We start from the raw sequence: 27,550 nt of genomic DNA on the forward strand, positions 1-27,550 counted from the left end.
CCTTAACTGTCAGGAAGCCAAACTCCACTATCTTTAGTAAGGTTGAAGCACTTATAGTGAGGGTTGAATTTGGTCCATTATTTGTAAGCTTTGAGACAGTCAAGATTGTAACAGAAAGAATTAAAAGGAGTGAACATCAACAAAAAAAGGCTTAAAACCAAAGCTATGCAAAATATTCTCAAATCAGGCTTTGGGTTAGAAGCATATCTCAGCCTCTGCTTGAGAATGGTTGCAAACATGAGCTGAGTTTGTTTAACAGATCAGAAGCCAGTAAACATCCTCCCTTGCACCCATCTCCCCCTTCCCTCCTCTACATCGACAGCTCTCGTCTTCCCTCCAAATAGCTACACAATCCCTCTCTCCAGAGATCTGAGATAAAAGTGGGCAGGGAGGGAGCAGGCTGGTATGGTAGAGAGGGGACCTTGTAAGGGGACAGTGGAATGGCCCACTATGAGGGATTATGCTTAGAGGTTTGAAATGATTAAACTACAACCTCAAAGTGAGGCTGCAGTAGCTGGCTTGAGTCTAAATCCAGCCACAGTGCATAGTTTAGTGCAAGACCCTCTTCATAAACCAATCCCTTCAAGGTTCACGGAGCCTTAAGTGAGAGAGAATAAAAAAAAACTAATCTAAAGTCTGCTTCTGAAAGTACTTGAGTAACTACACTTCAGTGAGTAGTCCACTTGAAGTCAATGAAGTCACTGCATTAATAACCTGATTTTCCAAGGTACAGGGCAACTTCAGCTCTCATTGACCTCACTGGGATTGATGGGTGCTATGTACTTCTGAAAAATCAGATCACAGGTGTTTGCAAAAATCAGGGCATCAGGCCTTTTGGAGGTTAGACTGAAGCACAATGGAGGTACAGACTTTCTGACTCTCCTTCAATATGAGTTAAAGGCATTCGAGTTAGTGCCGGAGAAGACCAAGAAAGTAAAAGAAAAAAAATCTTTTTCCTCTCAGAAATATTTTTTCCTGTCAGATATATTTGCGGTGGAGAAATCCTCGTCTGAATACATCATATTCACTTAAGAGATCTTAAGGGTTCTCCGTAAAAAAGTTGTAAAGAGTGTGTGTCCTAACTGCTTTCACTTTAAACACCAACAGGATGCCAGAGGCATCAACAATATTCCAAAATACTTTAAAATCATTATTTAACTTTATGACTCATCTGAACCAATATTATTGGCTAGTGGCTAGTAAAGCTGTAACACTAGATCTATTTTTAGAACTACTGTAAAAAGATGCCTTTGTTGGTGTCAAGGTTCCTTCCCCACTCTGAACTCTAGGGTACAGATATGGGGACCTGCATGAAAAACCCCCTAAACTTATTTTTACCAGCTTAGGTTAAAACTTCCCCAAGGTACAAACTATTTTACCTTTTGTCCATGGACTTTATTGCTGCCACCACCAAGCACCTAACAAAAATAACAGGGAAAGAGCCCACTTGGAAACGTCTTTCCCGCCAAAATCCCCCCAAGCCCTACACCCCCTTTGCTGGGGAAGGCTTGATAAAAATCCTCACCAATTTGCATAGGTGAACACAGACCCAAACCCTTGGATCTTAAGAACAATGAAAAAGCAATCAGTTTCTGAAAAGAAGAATTTTAATAGAAGAAAAAGTAAAAAGAATCACCTCTGTAAAATCAGGATGGTAAATACCTTGCAGGGTAATTAGATTCAAAACATAGAGAATCCCTCTAGGTAAAACCTTAAGTTACAAAAAGACACAAAAACAGGAATATACATTCCATTCAGCACAACTTATTTTATCAGCCATTTAAACAAAACAGAATCTAACGCATATCTAACTAGATTGCTTATTAACTCTTTACAGGAGTTCTGACCTGCATTCCTGCTCTGGTCCCGGCAAAAGCAACATACAGACAGAGAGAACCCTTTGTTCCCCCCCCCCTCCAGCTTTGAAAGTATCTTGTCTCCTCACTGGTCATTTTGGTCAGGTGCCAGCGAGGTTATCTTAGCTTCTTAACCCTTTACAGGTGAAAGGGTTTTTCCTCTGGCCAGGAGGGATTTAAAGGTGTTTACCCTTCGCTTTATATTTATGACAGTTGGGGAAACACTTTTTTAAAAATATGGGAAATGGGGGCAGAGGGAAACTAAAAAAAAGGGGAAATGCTAGTTTTATTCTAAAGCTTTGCAGTTCTTTGCCCAGACTTGTCATCAGAGCTACAGCACTAAGCAAGTCCTGCTGTTGCTGCTTCACATACTTTGACTGCTGTAATTATGTTAAACACACACACACACCAAAAAAAACCCCGACAATTTAAATACCTGTTTTCAGCTTGATGGGATTTGAAACACTGGACATATTTAACCCCAGAAATTGAGTTTTCTAAAGGAAACTCAGCTGAACCTTAATTTTAGTAGCATTATTGAATACTTCAACACTGGTGTGCCCTCAAAATAGCCTGTAAATACAAATTACAAGACAAGTTCTAGCGAATGTCCATCAATGAACAGATTCTAAAACCAAAAAGGTTCACCCAGCCTATGCAAAAAATAGTAAAAAAGCCAAATAAATCTGCAACAAACCCAATCTTTTGGATAGAATATAATAGCTTGACGTATTTAGAATGTACCTTTCCTCTGATGGATTTGATAGTATTAACTAAATTACTTGATTGTTATGCTGGCAGAATTGTGGGGAAAATGAGGGAAAATTCAGGGACCTAGTGGGACTGTAAACATCAACCAAAGATCCAGAAAGTTTGATAGGCTAGGACTAACATTTATATATTTTAGCCACACAAATAAATCCCAGAGAATATCACACAAACCCCATCCTACCAAGTCACCTTCTAAATCTAAACATTGCAGTTTTGGGGTCAGTGGGGGCTGAGGAGATGGCAAAGGCTCAAACTTTCATTCCCATTCTTTAGTGGGGCCTGTCCTCATTCTGTCCATGCCCAATCCTATTAGAATCTTCAGGGGGACAGGTGAATAGGCTGATGTAGGAGGTTGCTGCAGTTGAGAGCAAGTATTCTTCCTTTTTTGCCTCTTACAGGCGAGGCGGGGAAGACCATTTTTTGATCACTCCCCTCAAAGAAACTCTTGATGAAATCAGGGAGGAAGAAATAACCACGTAGTGCCTCAGAAGCTCCCAAAGGAAGCAGGGCTGTGAAGCACAGGCATCAGAGCCTAGGAAATTTTGAATATATGACTAGGAGCATGTATTGGTGAATAATATGCCTCTCCTAGAAGGAGCATTGCTCCAGGCTTTCTATTCAGTTCTTTCCTTCTCCAGTTTGCAAGCCAATTTCAAGTTGAATCACGACCTTCTATGTCCCAGTGAGAAGTGGATTCCTAGGGTACTCATCAATCTTTCTGATCCAGGTCAACAAGGAGTTTCCAGTCCACTCCTTGGGCCTTGGACCATCAAGGAAGGTGTGCCAAGTCCTGTCCTTGGCTTCTGTCAGCCAACGAGGGAGGGATGTCTAATCTGAGCAGACCATAGACCTGTTGACTTCTTGAAGGTGAAATTCTTGTAAACACAATGTCAATGCCCCACTGAAATGACTTCTTCTTTAGGTGCACATGTGTTAATACTGCACTGGAGAAGCAGAATCATAAAAGTGATGGCAGAACAGTATAAAGTCATTGAGGCCATTTTCCTGCAAATGCAGGATGTTTACCCATTGGACATTTTCTGGAGCTGTGTTTTGTTCAGTCTGATTGTAAGAATTGCAGGTGATGAGTCTTCCACAAAATCCACTGGGATACTATTGCACAGCTAACAAATCTCACAGTCAGACAGATTTTCCTGATACTCAACAGAAATTCTTCCCCACTCAGTTTCCCATCACTCCTAGTTATATACATGTATGCTACAATAAAATAAATAAATAAATCTTCTCCATCCTTGGTGTTTTATACTCTTCAAATATTTGTAAACTGTTATCTCTCCCATCTCCTTAGTTTTTGATAAACCAAGGTATACATATTGTGGTGGTGCCTTTGTGCCACCAAAGTCAAGCTTGTGATCAGTTTTGCAATTAATGTTCTTTCACGCTCTTTGTTTTATATGAAAATCCATGTATATCTATTCCAAATTTTCAGCACATAATCTCTGAGCAAAGCTTCAGTTTTCCAAGGAGCTTCAAGAAAATCAGCTAATTAGTTTCTGACTTCTAAGCAACTAAAAATTTCTTTCCCTCCCCACAAAAATTCACATTTTGAGTATCATGATTGCTTTGGGCCCTTCTAGATTAAAAGCTACACACTTTAGAACTTGAAAACATTGTTCATTGTGAGAGTTTGGTTGGGTCTCTTGGGTTATGGAATTATTTTGTTAATGAATAAAAAGAAAAAATCTTAGGATTTTATGTTATAACTATTGGTTCATATTTAGCTGAGGAAAACAAAGGTTCGCATCATGCTGAGCCAGCCTTCCAGTAGCCAATTCCCCAAGTATGAATTGCAGTGCAGAGCAGAGCAGTGCAGAACAGCTAGTTTGGGAGAAATCTGGCTGTTGATGCTGGTGGGCAGTTTGGGTAAGGGCATGCTGCCAGGATGCCATCCCCACTGGGGCAGAGTTAAGATAGAAATATGTTGTCTATATGCTGGTTGTTGTAGTGGTCACATGTGCATCTTTGGATGGAGGAGTAAAAGGTATATCATGTTAGATACCATGACTTTTCATTTCCTTGCTTTTGTGGGTTTGTGTTAGATATGTCAGGTGTAGAGCAACTTTTCATTCATGTGGCATGAAGGGGGTTTGGGCACTAATTTCTTACAATCAGGGCCTCTCTATACTGAAGAGTGGACAAACACAAAGTAAGAGACATCCCCTGACACAAACAGCTCTTTTAGCCTCTTCTCTTATGGTAAGTTGATCCTTCGAGACCTCTGATTATTTTCATTGCTCAGTACTGAATTTCTTCTAATTTTCTCTAAGGGAAACGTAAAGCGCTCTCTCCCACCCACAAAGCCATTGTAGAAAAAGAGGTCAGGATGCTCCCATATCAGGAAGCAAAGGAGAAAATTAACCAACTGACTGCCTCACTGTCACAGAAGGCCTATTCTACCTAATAGAGACTAACTTTTCATTTCTCTCTCTTTCCCCCACCCGATTCTAACAATTATGCCAGGCAAAGGAATCCCCCCACCCCACCCAAAAAAACGAACCACATACACATACACCTCACCATTCTGCAGCATCGCTGCTATTACAGCCTTAGGGTGAGAATTACTTCTACTCTGGCTGCATTTCCCCTTCCCACAATCCCATCCAGGAAGAAAAAATGGCTGGTGTTTCCGTTTTTCAAAATATTCATCAAATGCTTCCCATAATATCCAGCACTGCAACTGCAGATAGGGAGTTTGTGTGGAGCTGGCTTATGAGGTGCCAAAATCTTATAATCTACACTGGTTCCTCTGGTGAGAAAGCACTCAGTTTCCCCACAGACACAGTCCCCTTTCATATCACTTTTTCTCCACTGCTCTCTATATTTACTTTTTTGAAATATGGGTACAAATATATTAATCATAATTAGTTTATATCTATCTATCTACATGCACACACACCCCCTCAGTCTCTGAAGTAAAAACCCACATTTTTTTGAGTCCCGCTTCTTGCCCTAGTAAATCAGCTACATACCACATAAACAAAAATTGCATTAACTCATGTGAAATGATGCAACCTCTATCCATGCCCAGGAGTTTAGAATAAGATTAGAATACAGGAAAATGAAGCTTGTTTTAAACTAACACCCTTGAATTTTAGGATTTGTGAAACTATGCAAACTGCTTCTGATGAAACTAGTCAACCCATTCAAGCCAAACTTACAGTACAGTCAGCTGTAACAGTTTTTTTCTCTCACCCCCATGAGGGGGCTTTTAAAAATACTCATTAAAGTTATTTGAAAGAAATAACATATATTTATAAACTTCGACTATACACTGTATTTACTCTCTGTCTGGTGTTATAGAGGGATCTCGTACACTCTTTGGGCACTGAATGAGATCATTTTAGAGAGTTAGACAGGGACAGACAGAGGAGTCCTTAAAAATATATTGGAAGGTACTGAAACCCAATTAAGTAAGTTGGGCCTGATTCTCTTCTCAGGAGTAATTCTTTATAAAACTGTTTAAAGCCAGTGTAAGTGAGAATAGAATGTGGTATAATGGTGTAAAACTTCTAGAGGGACTCTTGAGTTACATAGGTGTAAATGAGATTAGCACTAGGGCCACTGTTCTAATTTAACAATAAGCATTTGCTCTAAAAAGGAAAGAGGGAAAAAAACATTTTACACTCCATACTATTACTGCTGTAATCAAATTCCCTAAATACTGTCTGGTCCTCTGTGTGTCACTTTGGACTGGAAATCATCTCTCTCTTGTTTACTATATCCCTCATGATGCAGCTAAAATAATCTCCTATTCCTGTGATTCTGCTCATGTTCTCTTTACCCTTTGCTGGTTTCCGGTCTTTCCTCATCAAGCATAAGCTCCTTGCCCTCATTTTCAAGGTACTACACAATTCTTTAATAAGTAAACATATACACAATATAACAATATTACACAGCACAAGATAACAACTCTTTTTGAAAAAGCTGTTATTAGAATGTTGATGTCTCCTTTGCTCTGATTGGTCAGAAGTGTTTCAGAGTTTTCTAATTCTTGTGATCCCATTTTTACTTTCAAGTGATAACCTATGATGGCCTATACTTTAATTTTGTGGTACCCATATCACATAGATTGAGACCAAAATGGTTAAAAGTTAATAGAATATTTTAAAAATAAATCAATTTGAAAAAAGTGTTTAAGATCGCAGTTCATTAACAGGACACAGATGTAAATAAATTTCATAAATATGTAAATTTCAAAATAAAACAGATAAAGATAATTTCCTTCTATGCAGACATGCTACAACACCAGTTCATGTCTCTGTTTTTACCTGAAAACTCTGATGGCATTACTAATATATAATGCCATATGCTGCAAGGAATGAAGATCCTTGCACTGATATAGGTGTTAGTAAAGTGATTAGTGGTTAGAAGGAAGACACAGGCAGGTTAAAGCTTGTCAATTCATCTTTAAGCCACCAAGAACGTTCTACACATGTACCAGAGAAGGAAAGCATCTTTGGTGATAGAAAGACAAAAAGAAGGAAGGACTAATAAAAGTCAATCCCCTTATATTCCCATTCTTTAGGATTCTTAACGGACAATAAAAAATACAAGGTGTCTTTAACAGGGGGGATTAAACGATTAAACCATTTCCAGCAGAGTTTGAAAAAAAGATTTTTCTGGTGCCTCATGTTCAGCCTTTTGGTATCCATGAGACTGAGAACTTCCCAGTATGTTGGTAGGTGTAATTCATGGTAGGCAGGAAGTTATAATAAACCTACATCTATTAAAACAGTATCAACAACAACAGCAAAATAATTTGGGAAAGTGGGTTCCTCAGCATGCATTTATGATAAATGATTCATGTTGAAATGGAACTCATAACAATTATTTTTCTGGGACAAAAAAAAAATCAGTGTTTGTAATCAATGCCATTCATAGGAAACAATGAAAATAAGTAACTAGGGACCACAGGTTATCTTTTGGGACAATGAAAAGAAAAATGCAATAAAAAGTTATTATATAGAAGTGAAGCCTGACTATAGTTAATGTTGCAACAATGGTGTCATTTTAGAGGGTTATTTTAGGGTTATTTGCAAGTCAAAAGCAAAACCCCAAATGCTAGTAATTATGGGGGATTATGTCTCATTGGCAATTTCTATCCATTCTGAAAATCTTGAGAAAATTGAGTAGGGAGTTTCTGAGATTAAAAGCTCCACCAAAAACACAGAATCCTTAGCCTACCTCTAGTGCTTTATTCTTACACACTTCTGTCCTTTCACTAAGTAACTCAGTGGGCCAAGAACTTTCTTTATCTTCCCTATGTTCCTCTATTTAGAGACAGTTATTTGGCTATTTATGTGATCTCTACCCCTGTCATAAATATAAAGGGAAGGGTAAACCCCTTTGAAATCCCTCCTGGCCAGGGGAAAGCTCCTCTCACCTGTAAAGGGTTAAGAAGCTAAAGGTAACCTCGCTGGCACCTGACCAAAATGACCAATGAGGAGACAAGATACTTTCAAAAGCTGGGAGGAGGGAGAGAAACAAAGGGTCTGTGTCTGTCTGTATGCTGGGTCTTTGCTGGGGATAGACCGGGAATGGAGTCTTAGAACTTTTAGTAAGTAATCTAGCTAGGTATGTGTTAGATTATGATTTCTTTAAATGGCTGAGAAAAAAATTGTGCTGAATAGAATAACTATTTCTGTCTGTGTATCTTTTTTGTAACTTAAGGTTTTGCCTAGAGGGGTTCTCTATGTTTTTGAATCTAATTACCCTGTAAGATATCTACCATCCTGATTTTACAGGGGGGATTTCTTTATTTCTATTTACTTCTATTTTTTATTAAAAGTCTTCTTGTAAAAAACTGAATGCTTTTTCATTGTTCTCACATCCAAGGGTTTGGGTCTGTGGTCACCTATGCAAATTGGTGAGGCTTTGTATCCAACATTTCCCAGGAAAGGGGGGGTGCAAGTGTTGGGAGGATTGTTCATTGTTCTTAAGATCCAAGGGTCTGGGTCTGTAGTCACCTAGGCAAATTGGTGAGGCTTTTTACCAAACCTTGTCCAGGAAGTGGGGTGCAAGGTTTTGTGAAGTATTTTGGGGGGAAGGACGCGTCCAAACAGCTCTTCCCCAGTAACCAGTATTAGTTTGGTGGTGGTAGCGGCCAGTCCAAGGACAACGGGTGGAATATTTTGTACCTTGGGGAAGTTTTGACCTAAGCTGGTAAAGATAAGCTTAGGAGGTTTTTCATGCAGGTCCCCACATCTGTACCCTAGAGTTCAGAGTGGGGAGGAACCTTGACAACCCCTAATACCTGACCGCCTCATGGTTATTAATAGATTGTATTCTCATGGGACCTACGTGACGTTGGGAAGAATTTCCCCATTTTACAGATTACCTGATTTATCCAGAATCTACAGGAAATTTATGGCTGATTGAGGAATTGAACCCAGGTCTCCTGAGGCCCAGTCTAGCACCCCATCCCTTGGACCATTTCCTCCTCTCTGAGACAAAGTGCAATTTGTTGAGGAGATAAATCCTAAATTCTTGATTCTCTAGTCTGTAAACTATTTGCTGCTTGAATACAAAAACTGTCAGAATGTAAATATATCAGTGAATGAATAAATGGAATTTCATCAAAACACAGTCTTAACTGTTGAAAGAGTACCATATTCTTTGTGTTTACAGTAATAATATTTAAAGAGCCCAGAGAAGAATTAAGAAAACCTAACAAAATCTTTATTAAGAAATTTTATTCAAATTATTAAAAAAATCTTCACTAACCTTTCCCAAGAATTCTACCCCTATCTGTATACTGAGTGACAACACACTTAGCCAATAAATGTCAAGATAGAAATATTATATATTCAGAAGAATCCTCATTGGCTGAAAATATCCTAAGGGATGGACACTTACCTATCAGTCCCTGAAAGATTATTAATCCTTTCATGGGTGTTTTATATACACATCATTTTATATGTCTCTTAAGAAACATGGAAAAAACCCCTAACAAAACCAAATAAACAACAAACACATCTCTCATTAAGAACTCCAGACTCAGTGAATGCATTGAATATATTGGAAAAGTTGCGGCAACCTTTAGATGCGTGACCTATTTAAAATCTATTATATTTTTATTTAAGCAATGGTGCAATTGCATAAAGTACTGCATCAGAAAGTAAATACATATGCATGAAATTATCAGGTTTCAGAGTAGCAGCCGTGTTAGTCTGTATCCGCAAAAAGAAAAGGAGGACTTGTGGCACCTTAGAGACTAACAAATTTATTTGAGCATAAGCTTTCGTGAGCTATGGCTCACTTCATCAGATGCATTCAGTGGAAAATACAGTGGGGAGATTTATATACACAGAGAACATGAAACAATGGGTGTTACCATACACACTGTAACCAGAGTGATCAGTTAAGGTGAGCTATTACCAGCAGGAGAGCAGGGGGGGAAAACCTTTTGTAGTGATAATCAAGGTGGGTCATTTCCAGAAGTTGACAAGAAAGTCTGAGGAACAGCGGGGGGGGGGGGGGAGGGTGTGCTACCAGCACTCCCAGCTATCTTCGAGACACCACTGACTTCCTGAGGAAACTACAGTCCCTCGGTGATCTTCCTGAAAACACCATCCTAGCCACTATGGATGTAGCCCTCTACACCAACATTCCACACAAAGATGGACTACAAGCCGTCAGGAACAGTATCCCCGATAACGTCATGGCAAACTTGGTGGCTGAACTTTGTGACTTTGTCCTCACCCATAACTATTTCACATTTGGGGACAATGTATACCTTCAAATCAGCGGCACTGCCATGGGTACCCGCATGGCCCCACAGTATGCCAACATTTTTATGGCTGACTTAGAACAACGCTTCCTCGGCTCTCATCCTCTAATGCCCCTACTCTACTTGCGCTATACTGATGACATCTTCATCATCTGGACCAATAGAAAAGAAGCTCTTGAGGAATTCCACCATGATTTCAACAATTTCCATCCCATCATCAACCTCAGCCTGGACCAGTCCACACAAGAGATCCACTTCCTGGACACTATGGTGCTAATAAGCGATGGTCACATAAATACCACCCTATACCGGAAACCTACTGACCGCTATGCCTACCTCCATGCCTCCAGCTTTCACCCTGACCACACCACATGATCCATTGTCTAGAGCCAAGCTCTATAATACAACGACATTTGCTCCAACTCCTCAGACAGAGCAAACACCTACAAGATCTCTATCAAGCATTTTTACAACTATAATACCCACCTGCTGAAGTGAAGAAACAGATTGACAGAGCCAGAAAAGTACTCAGAAGTCACCTACTACAGGACAGGCCCAACAAAGAAAATAACGGAACGCCACTAGCCATCATCTTCAGCCCCAACTAAAACCTCTCCAACTCATCATCAAGGATCTACAACCTATCCTGAAGGATGACCCATCACTCTCACAGATCTTGGGAGACAGGCCAGTCCTTGCTTACAGACAGCCCCCCAACCTGAAGCAAATACTCACCAGCAGCCACACAGCACACAACAGAACCACTAATCCAGGAACCTATCCTTGCAACAAAGCCCGCTGCCAACTGTGTCCACATATCTATTCAGGAGACACCATCATAGGGCCTAATCACATTAGCCACACCATTAGAGGCTCGTTCACCTGCACATCTACCAATGTGATATATGCCATCATGTGCCAGCAATGCCCCTCTGCCATGTACACTGGTCAAACTGGACAGTCTCTACGTAAAAGAATAAATGGACACAAATCAAACCTCAAGAATTATAACATTCAAAAACAAGTTGGAGAACACTTCAATCTCTTTGGTCACTCAATTACAGACCTAAAAGTGGCAATTCTTCAACAAAAATCTTCAAAAACAGACTCCAAGGAGAGACTGCTGAATTGGAATTAATTTGCAAACTGGATACAATTAATTTAGGCTTGAATAAAGACTGGGAGTGGATGGGTCATTACACAAAGTAAAACTATTTCCCCATGTTTATTCCCCCACTGTTCCTCAGACGTTCTTGTCAACTGCTGGAAATGGCCCATCTTGATTATCACTACAAAAGGTTCCCCCCGCCCCGCTCTCCTGCTGGTAATAGCTCACCTTAACTGATCACTCTGGTTACAGTGTGTATGGTAACACCCATTGTTTCATGTTCTCTGTGTATATAAATCTCCCCACTGTATTTTCCACTGAATGCATCCAATGAAGTGAACTGTAGCTCACGAAAGCTTATGCTCAAATAAATTTGTTAGTCTCTAAGGTGCCACAAGTCCTCCTTTTCTTTTTATGAATTTATCAGACATTTAGAATGCATGTTTTTAAGGGCACGCATTGTGTTTTCCTCTGTGTTTGGAAGGCAACTTGACCCAATTTGGACAGTACTACACTATAAATGACAATTTTGTGCATTGTTTTTTTTTGCTTGTCCTTGACCTCCTGCAAGGTAATATATAATTGAGAATCAGCTGGATGTTGATAGGATGGAGTCGTATCAATCTGTCAAAAGAAAACTACTATCTGAATTGCAAAAGTAAAAAGGCCACAGTATCAGCTAAAGCATGAGGTTTCAACTTAATAGAACACAATGTACCATGTGCTTTTATGACTCTTGAAAAAAAACAATATGCCACACCACAGTAATTTAGACAAAGATGAAACAAGCAAGTCAGATGCTATCTTGAACTTCCATTCAATGGTGCTTTCACCATCAGTTTGGCAACATTTTCACCACCACTTGCGATTAGCACTTGAGAAATGATAGGTCTCCCTGGCTAACTGATAGTTCTCCAAATGTAACTGTAAACGGGGAATTGTCATCGAGAGCATGTGTTTCCAATGGGGTCCTGCAGGGTTTGGTTCTTGGCCCTTAGCTATTTAACATTTGTATAAATGGCATGTAAGAAAACATGAAATCATCACTGACATAGTTTGCAGATGATGCAAAAATTGGGGGAGTGGTAAATAATGAAGAGGAAAGGTGTGATTCAGAGTGATTTGGTAAACTGGACACAAACTAACAATATTCATTTTACGATGGCTAAATGTAAATGTATACATCTATGGACAAAGAACATAGGGCATACTTACATTATGGAGCATTCTATCCTGGGAAGCAGTCACTCTAAAACAGATTTGGGGGTTGTGGTAGATAATCAGCTAAACATGAGCTCTCAGTGTAATGCTGTGGCCAGAAGAGTTAATGGGATCATGGGATGCATAAGCAGGGGAATCTTGAGCAGGAGGAGAGAGGTTACTTTACCTCTGTATTTGGCATTGCTGTGATTGCTGCTGGAATACTGTGTCCAGTTCTGATGCCCATAATTAAAAAATTATGTTGATAAATTGGAAAGGGTTCAGAGAAGAGCCATGAGAATGATTAAAAGATTAGAAAACATGCCTTATAGTGAGACACTCCGAGAGCTCAATCTATTTAGCTTAACAAAGAGAATGTTAAGGGGTGACTTGATTACAGTCTATATAAGTATCTACACAGGGAACAAATATTTAACAAAGAGCTCTTCAATCTATCAGAGAAAGTTATAACAATCCAATGGCTGGAAGCTGAAGCTAGACAAATTCAGACCGGACAAAAGTTTAGAACTTTTAACACTGAGAGAAATTAACCACTGGAACAATTTACCAAGGGTCATGGTGGATTCTCCATTGGAATTATTTGGGGGAAGTTCTATGTCTTGAGTTATACAAGAGGTCAGTCTAGATTATTACAATGGTCCCTTCTGGATTTGGTATCTATGAATCTATAAGAACACAGTGCAGATGATGCTTCGGTAGGCTAGATACTGCCACACCTCAAGAATTTACATTCTTTTGTTGGAACAATTAAGAGATATGCCATGAGTAACAGACATATCACACAATAGCGTGACAAGCTTGTTCAACTTTAATAATGTGCAACTTTCCTGAACTCATGGTAAAAGGCATTTGCCAGGAGACATGCATCAGTTCACGTCCTGCCAGCTTGTACACATACTGTAGCTCACATGCTAAACTGAACATTATCAGAACCATAGCCTGGAAGGCACAGATCATATTATTCTGATTGCTGTAGTGTTTTTGGTGTTGTGTTCTGAAGTAAGGCAGGCTCACTGACAAGTGTCATTCCTTATCATGCAAGACTGAAAGTTATAAATAAAACTTTGTGGAGCTCTACATTGTTTTGTGAATGGAAAATTTGATTTATAAAACATTCTTTATCCTAGTTTTGGATTTACGTAAGGGTTGAGTAAGATGGATTTTCATTAATTCATTATGTAAAACTAAAAATATCAAAATTAAACATTTAAAACATTGTATTAGTTTGAATGTAGGTCTACTGCCTCCCCCTATTAGTCACATTTTTAAGTTGAAAATGGGACTGAAGTATTTTTGTGTTGAGCATGTTATTTGGCCCACTTTTTAATGCACACTATTGTATTTTGGGATCAATAACTGGGCATATTATACACCTAACCCGTGGGTGGGATTGATTTGTAGGGAAGGATGTGGAGGTAAAAAAGGATTATTTAAATTATTTAAGGTAATAAAATGATATTTTAAAAACCTTTTTTTAAAATGACAACATCGGACAGTCCCTTTATAAAGAATGTACTTTTCTAGACAAACATTATAAAATGCCTTATAATTTGGGATGAAGTCCATACTACTTTCTTTGCTGATCTTATGTTTCATGAGTACATGCAGTATGACTTGGTAAGTTATCAATAAATGTAAGGCAATTCATGATTAATATTATTGCAGCTGTAATTTCTACCAACAGCCACTCTAAGCCAACATTCACACACTACTGTTTACACCGATTGATTTATTTTAAAAAGGTACCGTACCTGTAGACATGCTGGAGCTCTACCCTGGGGTTTATTCATATCAACAGCCACTAGCTGCCAGCCTCCAGCAGCATCTTCATGAAACATCTTGAAGAGGAAAATACTTGTCAGAAGCATTTTACATAATGATAAATACAAGTGAAACTTGTGATATGTATTATTTAGGATCTGCTCACATTCTGATCTCTGCGCTCTTAAAGAAAGAGGGAAATGGTTCTTATTGTTACAGAATATGCAAGATAGATCTCACCATTTTCCTATTTTAATAACAATTCTGCCAGAACAATAACTTTTTGCATGCAGAATTTTATTCAGATAATATGAAAAACCGCATTACATCTACCTAATAATTGGTCCTAATATATTAGCACTAATTATACTAACTAGTTCAGAGTGGATCTGTTCAGCACTATTTGTTTTGTAGAATCTCTCAGAACAAAGCTCCTCATCTATTCAGCATATTTAGAAGAAACCCAGCCATCTTACATTCTTGTTAAAAGCAAGTTTCATGGTGGCCTTTTGCAGAACTCCCTGAGATTTACACCAAGGGAACAATAATAAATCACACCATGCCCTTTTACTGACAAAAGTACTTTACACCAAGGGTCAGAATCTGATCTTTTTTACACTGCATCCACAGTAAATCCATAGCAGTTCAATGCAGTTACTCTGACAATACAGGGGTATAATTAAAAATGTGGAGTGAAATCCTGGCTTCACTGAAATCACTGGCAAAACTCTCATTGACTTCAGTGGGCCAGGAATTCACCCCAGCCTTTAGAAAACAGAACATGCATATAAAATGGCTTTTAATAATAGGTCATAAAAAGATGTAGGTTGATTGGCATAAGAAATGTGTCCTGAAAGCCATTAACAGAAAATGTGCACATGTTCCTGTGAAGACAATGAGCTACACTAATTTTTTACTCATCATCTGAGAGAACTCCCTTTATACCACTTTCTTCAGCAGCCCATAAACACCTGAGAGCCAACTTTTCTTTGATCAGTAGTAGACTAATTTTCTGCACAAGTTAATTGATTTGTCAAGTGGGCAAATGAAGTAAATCATACAGCGAAAGTACAGACGAAAATTTTGTCAAGGTCACTTCATGCCCAACACAAGAAATATGGTCCATTTTTATATGTCACTTTGTATTGGAAAGGCTCCTTTAGAGAATTCTGACCAATACAGAAACAGTAGAAGCATTTTTTTATAGTCTGTTAAACTAGATTCCCATTATGTCAGTGTTTCAGGTAACCTCACTTTTTGGAACAAGATAGCCATTAACCGGTCTACAGTCCACAAATTATTTTTATTCTGTGATATGATGGTTTTCATATCTAACGTGATCACATTCCTCTGGTGTGATGACGTTATCCTTAGTGTTTCTATTTTCCCCAAATGTGGCTGCTTCTGGAGTTTCCCCATAGAGACCTGTCTGTCACAGACCCTAGTTAATTCACAGAGGCTGCGGCATTAAAACTAGGGACGTGACAGGTAGTAAACCCAGATCTGATTTGTACACTGATGTGCTATGTTTGGTGGAATCATCTTCACGCAGAATTACACTTGGCCTAGGACAGGTTTCAGCTAAGATCGTGGTCTCAACAATAACCTTATGCCAATGAGTTTCATAGGCAAAGTGTGGATTGTGTGAAAAAGTATTTCCTGTTAGGAGTAATGTGAAGGAGCAAATTTTAAACTGATAAAAAGAAAAATGTTCTGACACAAGCTATACTTAGACTGCAGAACTCAATGCTACATGATATCATGGAGCCCAAGAAACGAGCAGGATTCACTAAAGGACTGGACATTCATATGGATAACACAAATTTCCAGAATTATAATAGAAAATATTAAACAAAATAATTTTGGAAGAGATTTACACTCTTATTCTTTAGGGCACAAACTAACATCCAAATATCGGGGGATAGGAAGAATTTTTCCTTACGGGGAAGTTTCCCATATCTGCCTTCTGTAGGGTTTTTTCCATGTTCCTCTCAGGCAGCTAGTACTGGCCACAACCAGACACAAGATACTGCACTAGGTAGACAACTGTTCTGAAGAAGCATGGCCATTCCCACATGCTAGATACTTAAAATAGCCTCTGTGATGATGCAGCAGACATTTTAAGTCTGGACAGAGCGTGCACAAGAGGGGGCAAGCAGGGGCACCCCCCACCAATAATCAGTGAGGGGCACAGAACTCCTCCAGCTCTGGGCTGCGGCGGAGAGAACAAGCTCCTCCAGCCACAGAGCTGCGGCGGGAAGAGCCCATATTCCAAAACCCAAATATTATATGGAAACAAAAAATAAAAAGGAATCATTCGATCTCTAATTATGATGAACAAATGGGCAGTGTGTACAGTATATAACAAGATGTGCCCACGAACAATGGCTTGATTATGTTCTATTATATTTTTCTATTACATTTTTAAGATACCCTATTTGAATGATACACTCTATCATATAGAATGTACTGAAACTAGGCAACAGCTAGCAGGGATTTCTGGGTTACTACTTTGCAATAAATTAAAAACAGAGGTATCCAAACAATATCTCAGTATTCAGAGCTAGAACATCAGCACTCTACCTGGGTAGTAGCTGTTGAGGTGGTACTGCTCCTGGACCCCCACATCTGCTGGAATTGCACTCTTATTTCAGCAAATGTTTCAATGATGACAGCAATGAACACGTTCTACAAGAAAAATTAAAAGCAAAGGCTTACCAGGAAGCTCAGCAGGTGGAAAAGAGCAGAAATTCAGTCAAACATGATTTATATTCCAGGCAGGTTTAAAAGAACAAATTGTTCAGTACCTTAACGAGCCAGGCAAGAAAGAAAATTAAGGTGATGAAATAGAAGTATGAACGCCATCGGGGAAAACTGTCAATTGCTCTATACATAAGGAATACCCAGCCTTCTTGAGAAGCAGCTTCATAAACAGTAAATATGCTGGTGCCTGTTGATGAAAAATGAAAATATTTTAAATAAAAAATAAACATTTTCAAGATCTGCAAGCAATCATCTTTCATCCATTTCCTTTTTGTAAATGGTAAAGGTCCCCCAAAAGAAGTAGCTCTTCCTGCACACTTGAATGTTGTTTCTTCTTATGATTGGATCTAAATTGTTTTTACATTACAGTGTTCCACATCCACTTCTTGGATACATACACACAGCCCTCTGGATCACTTTAATGGGAAATGTACAAATGACTCCAAAGGCAGAACTCAGCCCACTGTAAGTAATCTCAGTATTATCTGTGAGAAAAGTTGAATTAAACTATCAGGATTGTTGACCAGCAGGAGAAATGAGTTTGAATTTATTTGCATTAATAAAGCAAATATAAATTAGGTAATCAACAATATACAGCAAGGTATGTGGTTAAGCTGGTAAAGGTAATCATACTCAAGTATTTACCCAAATGCATTTGAACACTGCAAAAGTGCACCTATCTGTTACAGCCACACTAATTTAAGTGTCTTATTGCTTTTAGGAAATACTTTTCAAAAGCATTTTAAAATTAAAGTTATTCAGTCTTTGGAGAGTAGGGGGTGGATGGAAAGTTGTAAGTTTCTATGTGTATGGAAACCTATTTGATTTAAAAATGTATTGCTAAAAGTTATATTTTTCCAGTTTTAAGGCACGACAAACTTTAGGAGCCAAGAGCATCCTCAAGTCTGGAGCCAATTTTTGCAAACTGACTCTTGTGCTTGTCATCCGACAACCAAACGTTAAAATCTAAAGAGGAGAGCACCCACTCTCTTATGTAGCTACTGGCAACCTTTCTGATACCATTTCAATGGAATGGCGATTTCATGGGTGAAGAAAAAGAAAAGAAAGAAAGAAAGAAATTTTAAAAATGAAAAAAGGAGTCCTATTTATGTATCTGCTTAAGAAGCTTGCTGAATTTGGTACCAAATGCCCAGTTTATGTTATTATAAAACATTGCTCCAATAAAGGGGCACAGTCCTGCAACCCTTCATTCCACATGAGAAGGGACTACAGGATCAAGGCCTTGGGTTATTCTTTTTAAATTTTATTTCATTATATTGGTTTGTATTTATCCTGCTGATAATGGCTCAATCATAAAGATGGTTATCTGAAAACAAAACTATGACCATTGCCTTTCATACTGACCAGTTTTGTATCATTTTTATCTTATGACTTCCTTGGTCTATTTATTGCATACAGCTGTTGTCCTTTGTCTTATACTTACACAGAGTGGGTCGCGACCCGTTTTCATGGGGTCGCCAGTGCTGGTGTTAGATTTGCCGGGGCCAAGCCCAAGCCCCACCGCCCCGGCCAAAGCCAAAGCCCGAGGGCTTCAGCCCTGGGTGACGAGGCTCAGGTTACAGGCACCCCGCCTGGGTCTGAAGCCCTTGAGCTTCAGCTTTGACCCCCCCATCCTCTACCCACCTGGGATGGTGGGACTCGAGCAGTCTCAAGCTTAGGTCCCCACTCCTGCGGTCCTGTACTTATTTTTATTGTCAGAAAGGAGTCGCGGTGCAATGAAGTTTGAGAACCCCTAGCCTGTGGCATTCAAATGCCTAATGGATGTCAGCCAGTCCTTGAAAAATTAGACTTTCTTTATGCATGTATCTGATTTTGGAGGCTGGCATTTTCTGGGTCTGGACATAGAGATCACCCAGTTATAATGATCAGGGTTGTGAGAAATTCTCTTTTATTGTACTAGAAGAAAATTCCATTCCATTATGTGGTGAAAAACCCCAAGATATATTAGTTTTAGGGGAAAATCAGACAAATGAAAATACATTGGCTGCCATTAAAAACACAACAAACTGTGTATTGCTGCCTGTAAAACACTCATTTTCCAGTTTGTTGATCACTAATTTCTTTAATTTAGTAGTAGCCACCAGGTGGCGATCATGCACCTTGTGCACACCTATAACACCAGAGAGTGAGCTAATAGGGACTGTGCATGCTGTCTAATTCTAATCTCAAACAATTTTACCATAGGATGATTTTGATTTCCAGGGTGGACATCATTACACTGGTTTTCTTTATCCTCATTTATTGAACTACTTATTGTATTCTCTCCCTATATACCTTATAAAGGCTTTGGGAAAGGTTACAGCCATACAGAAATAATTTAATCTCACAACCTTAGAAATGTTATCAACCATGTACCATTTTTATTCCTGTACACTGGCAAAGTCATGATGGTGACTACTCCCACAAAGCAGGGATATTCTCACTGAAGAGTCTATTTTTAATTTATTATCTTTTGGTAGTAAAGTCCTTGTAAAGATTCTGAGTAGGTCATAGATTCTTTCGATGTCTTGTAGTGAGCTATGTTGGAACCAGAAGGAAATATGGACTGCCCAAGAATGTAAGGGCAAAACTGGATGAGTTTCTGGGGAGCAAATCTTTCGATGTGGTTGAAACTACAAGAAGATCACCCCCCCCCTGAATGAATGGATAAGTCAATGTTTCCTTGCCTCTGAAACAAGCAAATCAAACTTTTACTCTTCAAAACCCCCTCACCAATCAGCTAGCTAATGGGAGGCTGAGGGAAAGAAGAGAAGGGTGACTGCCCTGTCACCCTTTCCAAACCCCAACTACTGTATTGCTGTTAGGGAAGAATTGGCAAGAGAGGTACTAGAATACAGAATTAACTCGGTGAAGTGTGCTGGAGAACACTGCTGTTTTCTCCATTTGGGGCAATAGAGTCCTATTCTGAAAACTACATCTCATTGCAAATCCTGTGGACATGTAGTGACCTGAAACATATAGTGTCTGCATGTCCTGGGTTTTTCATTTTGCAAATCTGGTCACCTATGAAAGGGTAAATAAAGTATTAAGATTGCTTTGGAAAGGACCCTGTCAAGGGAGTATGCATCCTAGGGTGGAGGGAAGGGCTGCAAATGTAAGCGCTGACCATCTCTCCACGTTGTGCTACAGAGCTAATGATGAAAAATAGAAGGGAAATTGCTACTTAGATGATTTGCAGTAAATAATTTGATAAATTTAAACTTATTGTTCACAAATCACCCACAAACACGTCATGATTATTATAAATTTGTTCACTATTTGCAATTGTTTAATGAGCGGTATGAATAAACGAATTTTGGCCTTTAGAATGCCTACACAATGGTCACTGTGAACGTTTGCTATTCATGATGTCTCCACATGACTGGTCTCTTAAATCGTGTAGCAATTGTTTCTGCTCCCTGATTTGATGACTTAAACTTTATAAACAAAGAAGACACCCTTTTGGATTATAAAGGAATGTGTTGTGTGAATAGCTGCAAAAGCTTTTCACACTGGCCACAAGGGCACTCTGGTCTGAATATTCATGGATATTTATTCACATTAGCTTTTGTGACACTTTTGCTTGTAATGAACATTCTTGCGAATAAAACCTCCCTCACCCTCAATGTTCACAAATAAACAAATAAAAGGTACTGGGAATACCAGCAAAGTGAATCAGTAGGTTTTATTTGCATAAATATTCATTAATCTTTCCTTTTTTTGTATTCACATGGCTCTAGTGCTAATAACTTGTTGTGCACTGGTTGTGTTGGCCTTTTGGGTGGCAAATTTGAAAATCCCACTGGCATTTCAGGAAAAACAAGGAATTGCTGAACTGATAAATTGTTCACATCTTACATGCCACTATCCGGTACTTTTGCATAGAATTGCAAGGAATTTAAAATACAAGGATTTAAGAAAAAGACTTAATACAATCTTAAATTGTAGCATTCAAGGATAATATTAGTAACAAATAGCTACTGCTCTCAATGAGCATATTACCCAAGAACAATAAGTGGCCTCCATTGTTGCCTTCAGCTTTCCACAAGTTTATTGGCTTCTACTCTGTCCAAAAACCAGAGCAAGAGACTATCACAGTGACCAGGCTAATCGCACCTCTGACTTCTCCTGGTCTCTTTGAGCGCACCCCCTCAGGTATCAGGCCATGCACTGTCACCTCTCTTGGGGTGCAATCACACAATTCTCCCACTCTTAAACCTGGCCTTGGGCTGCAATCCTCTGGTACTTACTGTGATTACCTCAGAGGGCCTGACTTAGGTTCAGCACCTATAGGACAAATGACAAGTGGTACCAGTGACCAGACAACCTTCTTAAAGCAAAGCATTATTTTATTTAGAACCAAAGAATTTCTGAGAAAACAGATCTTAAAACAATAAACAGTCTACATGCTTGCCTATTTTCCCCTGAGGCTTTTTCCCTGTCTCTGTCATCCATGTCAGACACTCTCACCAGGAACACTCAACTCCTCTCTCTCTCTCTCCAGGGAGTTCTTTTAACCAGTGTCCCTTTAATCTCTAGTCTTCCAGCTGGGGCTAAACAGCTATGTACCTTTGGGATGGACCCTGGAAGTAGGCGACTGTCCTGTTATTCTCCCCCAAGTTTTCCTTACTAATCTAGAACTCTAACCGCTCCCCACCCCCAACCCCACCCCAAAGTTTTTGTTAGGAGGTTTCTTATCTAGAGCTAGTTTGCTTCTCTGCTTGTTTTTCCAACAGCCTCTTATTAAGCTAGACGAATACATTAATACAGGAAAGTGTAATAACCCAATATAACTATACAGTGACTTTACCACACTGACATACTGTACAGTGTTTGCAAAATTGTTATATGTTAGTATTCTCAGATTATTCCATAATAGCTTCACATCCGCCTCAGAGACAACAGGCCTTTAGAATGATTTTTACACTATATATTATTAGTTCCTTTGGTATTTCAAACAGTTTATTTCCTGAAAGAAATCTAACAAAAGCCAGCAAGTTTCATATTTTACTACAGCAAAATGGGTGAATCTTATATTCGAAAAACTTACAAGTTCAAAGAATTCCCCAACCTCCTTATGTTAATACCTGTTTCATAAAGGCTATGGTGTTCTTTTGGGGCAGAAAAAGCATGTACACCTATTGAACAAATCTGTCGTACAGTTACTTGGTGAGCTTTGGATTTAATTAAGCATTACACACTAGACCTAGCAACTTCAGCTGTCATGATACTTTCAGATGTTAAGTCCTTAGGGAAAAATCCTTCTGTCAGATCTGCAGGGTAGATCTGAAACTCAGCATAAATGGGAACTTATTTCAGTGGTAACATTAGAAATGTCCTTTCTCTGGTTGTTTCCTGATCCAAGCAAAGATCTGCACCTGTGGAGCACCACAATTACTTTAGACACAACATTTATGAAAAAGAATAGCTGAACCAATATGAAATTTGTCTGCCTCAATTATTCTACATCTGGGCAAGCATTTCAGATCTTGTCAGGATGAAGACTATCTCAGGTGCAAACAAATTCGCTCTCTGAGGAAAAATAACTGGAGTTCCCCAGTTAGCACCAAGGTGCAGATGTCAGAAGATGCACAGACATACCCATATTTACCACACTGATACCTGCTGATGGAAGTATCACAGAGCAAGCCATAGCAATCAAGGTCTGCAAGTAGAAAGCTCCCAGAGTAACTCACCCTCCATGTTGCTAGTGTGGGATAGCATCTTCTGACAGGTACAATCTGGCTCATGCAAAACTAAAGTTTCATATAGATACATTTTCCTTATCAAGGATCCTAATTGTTAAAATATTCACTACTTAGATCCAGAAACCAAGGAGAGGAGCTCTAGGCCTCAGCTTTAAAATGACAAATGTTGTGAAGATGGGCTCTTCCCAATGAAATGTCTCTGATTTACAGTATCAGTCTTCAAGTAGAGTACATGAGTGTTACAGTAAATATTATGACAAAATAGTGTAACATAAACCCTATTAAGCAGAAGTGAGGCACTATAATTTAAGTTAATTTATTCCTCAGAGAATGCACCAACTACCTTGTTAAAGAATGACTTTTTACTGTATAAATATTAAAATACTTTATTTAAGTAAAATACCTTTAACAGTGGCAGCACAGACACCAAACACACAGAAATCCACATAAACTCCTGTGTTCGAAATGAGTAACAGAAGTCAGCAGCTTGTTATCTTAGGCAAGCAAATGTGAGATATGTTCAGTCCAGGGACATTATATATTTTGGATCTTTAATCGGCAATATACTAAAATACTGAGAATGTCTGGAACTGAAAATCAGTAGGTGTAGTGATGGATTCATTGCCAGACAGAAAGCTGAATGTGCAAAAATTCTTTGGAAAAAAATATGTAATTCTCTGTTGACTTTCATTGTCTGTCAATCATAATCATTCAGTTGCAGCATTAAATTATTCTGCAAGGCTGTCTTGGTTATAGCAGTCTCATCCCTCATAAAAGAACTTAGGAAACAGCAAGACTAATTGATATCATAGGCTCAGCTAATTTGCTTTAATTAATCAAAAATTTCTCTGCTATTTAAAAAGGAAGAAAGGAATCCATGTCTAGGACTATGGAAGGATGAGGCCATGTAGAGCATAGTAACAGTCGTATCCTAAAAACATACCGATGTCTAAACCAACTGAATTGAAGTTTTCTTCAAGGGAAAGTTAAAATGGGAAGTATAGCTCCAAACTGGACCAAATGGGAAGCTCTTTATTGGGACTACCATCTGGCAAACCAGCATCACCATTCTTGTAAGCAGAAGAATGGATGGGAGAATAAAAAGCTGTGGGAGAAAAAGATGAAGGGGTGGGTGAAAGTGTGGGGAGGAGATCAAGCCCTTCAAGGCAACTGGATGTCTTTACCCATTTATTGGTAAACTTTTGAACAAATCAGAGAAGCTCAATCCAAACAGATTCTAGCCAAACCAAGGTTAGGAGAGCTTTCTACAGAAAGGAAATCACTGCCTAGGAAAGCAATAAGGAAAGTTACTGTAAGTGACTTTCAGTCTTATTGCAATCAAGTTTTATTCTACCTCACAGGGAGCGTTTCAGTGCCTGGATATTCCTAATTTTCATTCAGAGCAAAACCCATTCTACAAAAGCAAAACAAAAACAGCACAACCAGCTTACCTACCCCAAATTCATAAATACTTGTTTTTAAAAAAGGAAGATAGTAACATCTAAAAACTCAAAAAGAAAAATCCTACCCCCAAGCAGAGCTTTATTTGGACTATATCAAAGTGCCAAAGATTCCATAAAATCCATTAGGGACTTAGCTATCGTTATTGATCTTACGTGGAAAGTGCTCAGCAACTATCTTGAATGGCAACAGTATAAAACCCTTAGAGAGATTTCAAGGATGCAATTCCAGCCCTTGAGTAAATAACTTCCCATAGTCAAGAAGAGGCAACTTGATAAAGGTGCCTTGACAACAAATGCTGATGTTGCTGATGCTGCCTTTGGTTCTACACAATTCCACTTGAGGTTACTGTGAGTGGCACATGTCTATTTGAGGGTGTAATTTGGCCCTAATGATTAGATCAGCTTCTTCCTTTAGGTCTGAGATTGTCCGACTTTAGGTACTCAGCTTTCCATGGTAACTGGAAATCACACTGGTGGGCACACATTAAGGCCAAAACTTTCATAAGTGTCCAGTGGGTTTGGATGTGTCAATTTTCAAAATGACAAGGTCAATGGGAGCAGAGTTATACCAATACTGAACCCTTCTGAAAATCCATTCAAAACATTCTAAATAGAAGACACCCACAATAATACAGTACAGCTGTCCAGACTTTAATCCTTGAGGACTAAAGGCTGACCAATGGCATTCACCGCCCCCCAAAAGAGTGACAGCTACTGTACTTGAAAATCACAAATAACAAGACTTGCTGCATCTTCAATATTCTGAAATAAGACAGCAACAAAATCTGACAAAAGGAATCTCTTTAAGACAAAACACAGTCAAGCCTTCAAAGAAGCTTCAGACAACCAAGACATTATAAAAAGAAACCACATTAATGACAGCCTCCACATATTTGGATAATAAAAACAAATACATAGAGTTTAACATATTTTAAAGTCTAGGCTCTCCGACAAGATAAAAGTTTCTTGCCCTAAAAGAGAAAAAGGATCCTTATCACTGAATGTAACAAGAAAACTAAAATCAGACTCATTCAATGTCCTGCTTAAATATTAATGAGTTCCATATTGTCTGACATCTGTGATAAGTTGCAGAAAATAAAATGATCTACCTCTGTGGGTGATGTGAAAGATAGAAGTTGGACCAATAAATATAAATACTTTTAGAGGTTTAAATAACACATTAAAACACTGAGAAGGGTTGTGAGGTAGGTAAATATCATTAACCCCATTTTAGCGATGGGGAAGCAGACACAGATTGTAAGACTTTCCTAACGCTGCACATGGACACAGTGTCTGAGCTGGGATTATAACTACACAATTTTCTGCCTCTCAATCCTGTGGTTAGAGCACTCAAAAATTCTAGCTGAATATAGAAAGCAAAAAGAACCCACTCTTCCATTGAAACAAATGGCAAAACTCACAATGACTTACATGGCAATAAGATAGGCACCCAAATTTTATTGCTCCTTCAGAAGATAAGAGGTTCAGCTGAGAAAGAAAACCAACCCTTTATCCTTGTAACATCAGATTTCTTTTATTCTTGATTGCCTTAAGAATGATGTTTCTCATGACCACTGATTCACAGGTTATCAAAACAATCTTGGAAAGCATACCACAGATAGACTTAACAGTTGGCACCCTCTTCACAGAGGAAAGTCAAAAACCTTGGCACAAAAATCTCTCTCAGTTGCCAGATATAACTTTTGGAGGGACATTTAAAGTTCTAAAATGCTTTATTTAAGTCTTGTTCTGAAGCTTATTACTTTTTGCAGAAATCTTTTTTGATCTTTATTCAGTGCAGACAATATTTCAGCACACCCAGAAAAGGAATTTTCCAAATCTATCGCTGTCAAATCTGAATCCTGATTTTTCCTGGATACAACTTCTTTTTATCAGTTAGCATTAAACTTTCTTGGAATGATTCTAATCCTTTTTTGGGTATCAGCTCCATGTTTCAAACCACCGCTACTTTAATTTCTTATATATTTACTGTATTTTACATTCTTTTACTTCAAAGTTTTTGACAGAAGAAGAAAATATTCCATTTTGTTTTAAAGGCATGTGGCTTGAAAGAAGCATTTTGCACGTATTATACCTAAGTAACCTTTTGGCATTGCTAACTGCAGCAGTCTACTACAAGCTACAGAGCATATCTGCCCCCAGTAAGTTTTATCAAAGGGAGGCCTCTGATATTGATAGCTCCATGGGCACTGTTTTCTGGATGGAAATAAATGGTTCACAGGTTGATCAGAACTGGTGCCCATGTCTAGAGATCCTGCAGCAGCCAGGTTGTGCCCCACTGTACTATATGCTGTATATTCAAACACTCCCAAATTATAGGGAGAAGAGTAGCTGAAATTCAGATGCCAACTTCTGAGGCTCAGCTCAGGCTCTCATATAATTTGTCCTGAATACCTGCTATGAAAGTGTGGTTAACATCCTTGTGAACAACAGGTTTTCTTGTTGTAAAAGGAGGTGAAAACAGAGAAGCTGAGTCTATGGCTGTCCATTCCTGCTTAGGAGTGCTGTAACTGCTCTTTTCTAATAGCTGATATGGGCCTGCAAGGAGAGTGTCAGGGGCAGGGGGATAGTAAAGTCATGGGTGATTCAATGTGAAAAGTGAGTATGCTGCACAAATGTCTTTTGGCCACATAGCTCCCAGGATGGTATGCACTCCTGGAAACTTTCCAGGAGATTCCAGCTGCTGCAGGGTACCGAGGGAGCCATCTATTCCAAAGGTAATATCAAGTCTACATCGTTCCTCCAGAAATGACCTGAAGTCATAAGGAGGATGGAATGGAGAAAGTCTATAAATCAGATCAAGAGGAAACTGATACTCCTCAGCTTCTGAGTCAGCCTCTGATTGTGAGAAGTCATCTTTTAAGACAAAAGGCGTATGATGAATCCAGATATACCAGAGACTCAAAACGGCTCAGTTGTATAAGGCTGCAATTAGGAATGGTTCTAAGATTTTATTACTGACTAGGGGAGGGATGTTCAAAAACTCTCAGTGCTGGCTCAATGATGTTAATGGGGATTTTATCAGTGACTTTAATGGGAGCAAAGGTAGCCCAATACTGGGCATTTCTCCACCCTGGAAGAAAGCCCTCCAACTTAAAGGCTATGGTCAAAAGAGTTATTAATTAAAT

At 38.9% G+C, this 27,550-nt stretch overlaps 1 protein-coding gene across 2 annotated transcripts in view; it reads right to left on the minus strand.

The window, feature by feature from the left end:
* Nucleotides 1–27,550, minus strand: part of NALCN (sodium leak channel, non-selective) — a 330,584-nt gene that overhangs the window by 206,303 nt on the left and 96,731 nt on the right. The window contains exons 7-9 of one of the 2 annotated variants that reach the window (XM_077807052.1): nt 17,275–17,417; nt 17,051–17,155; nt 14,458–14,544 (exon numbers count right to left, since the gene is read on the minus strand). In XM_077807052.1, coding sequence (XP_077663178.1) covers nt 14,458–14,544; nt 17,051–17,155; nt 17,275–17,417 — 335 coding nt within the window. The remainder of the gene's footprint in view (nt 1–14,457; nt 14,545–17,050; nt 17,156–17,274; nt 17,418–27,550) is intronic. The other variant, XM_077807053.1, reaches the window with a different exon arrangement.

Source organism: Eretmochelys imbricata, chromosome 1, assembly GCF_965152235.1.
Source record: "Eretmochelys imbricata isolate rEreImb1 chromosome 1, rEreImb1.hap1, whole genome shotgun sequence".
Taxonomy (NCBI): domain Eukaryota; kingdom Metazoa; phylum Chordata; order Testudines; family Cheloniidae; genus Eretmochelys; species Eretmochelys imbricata.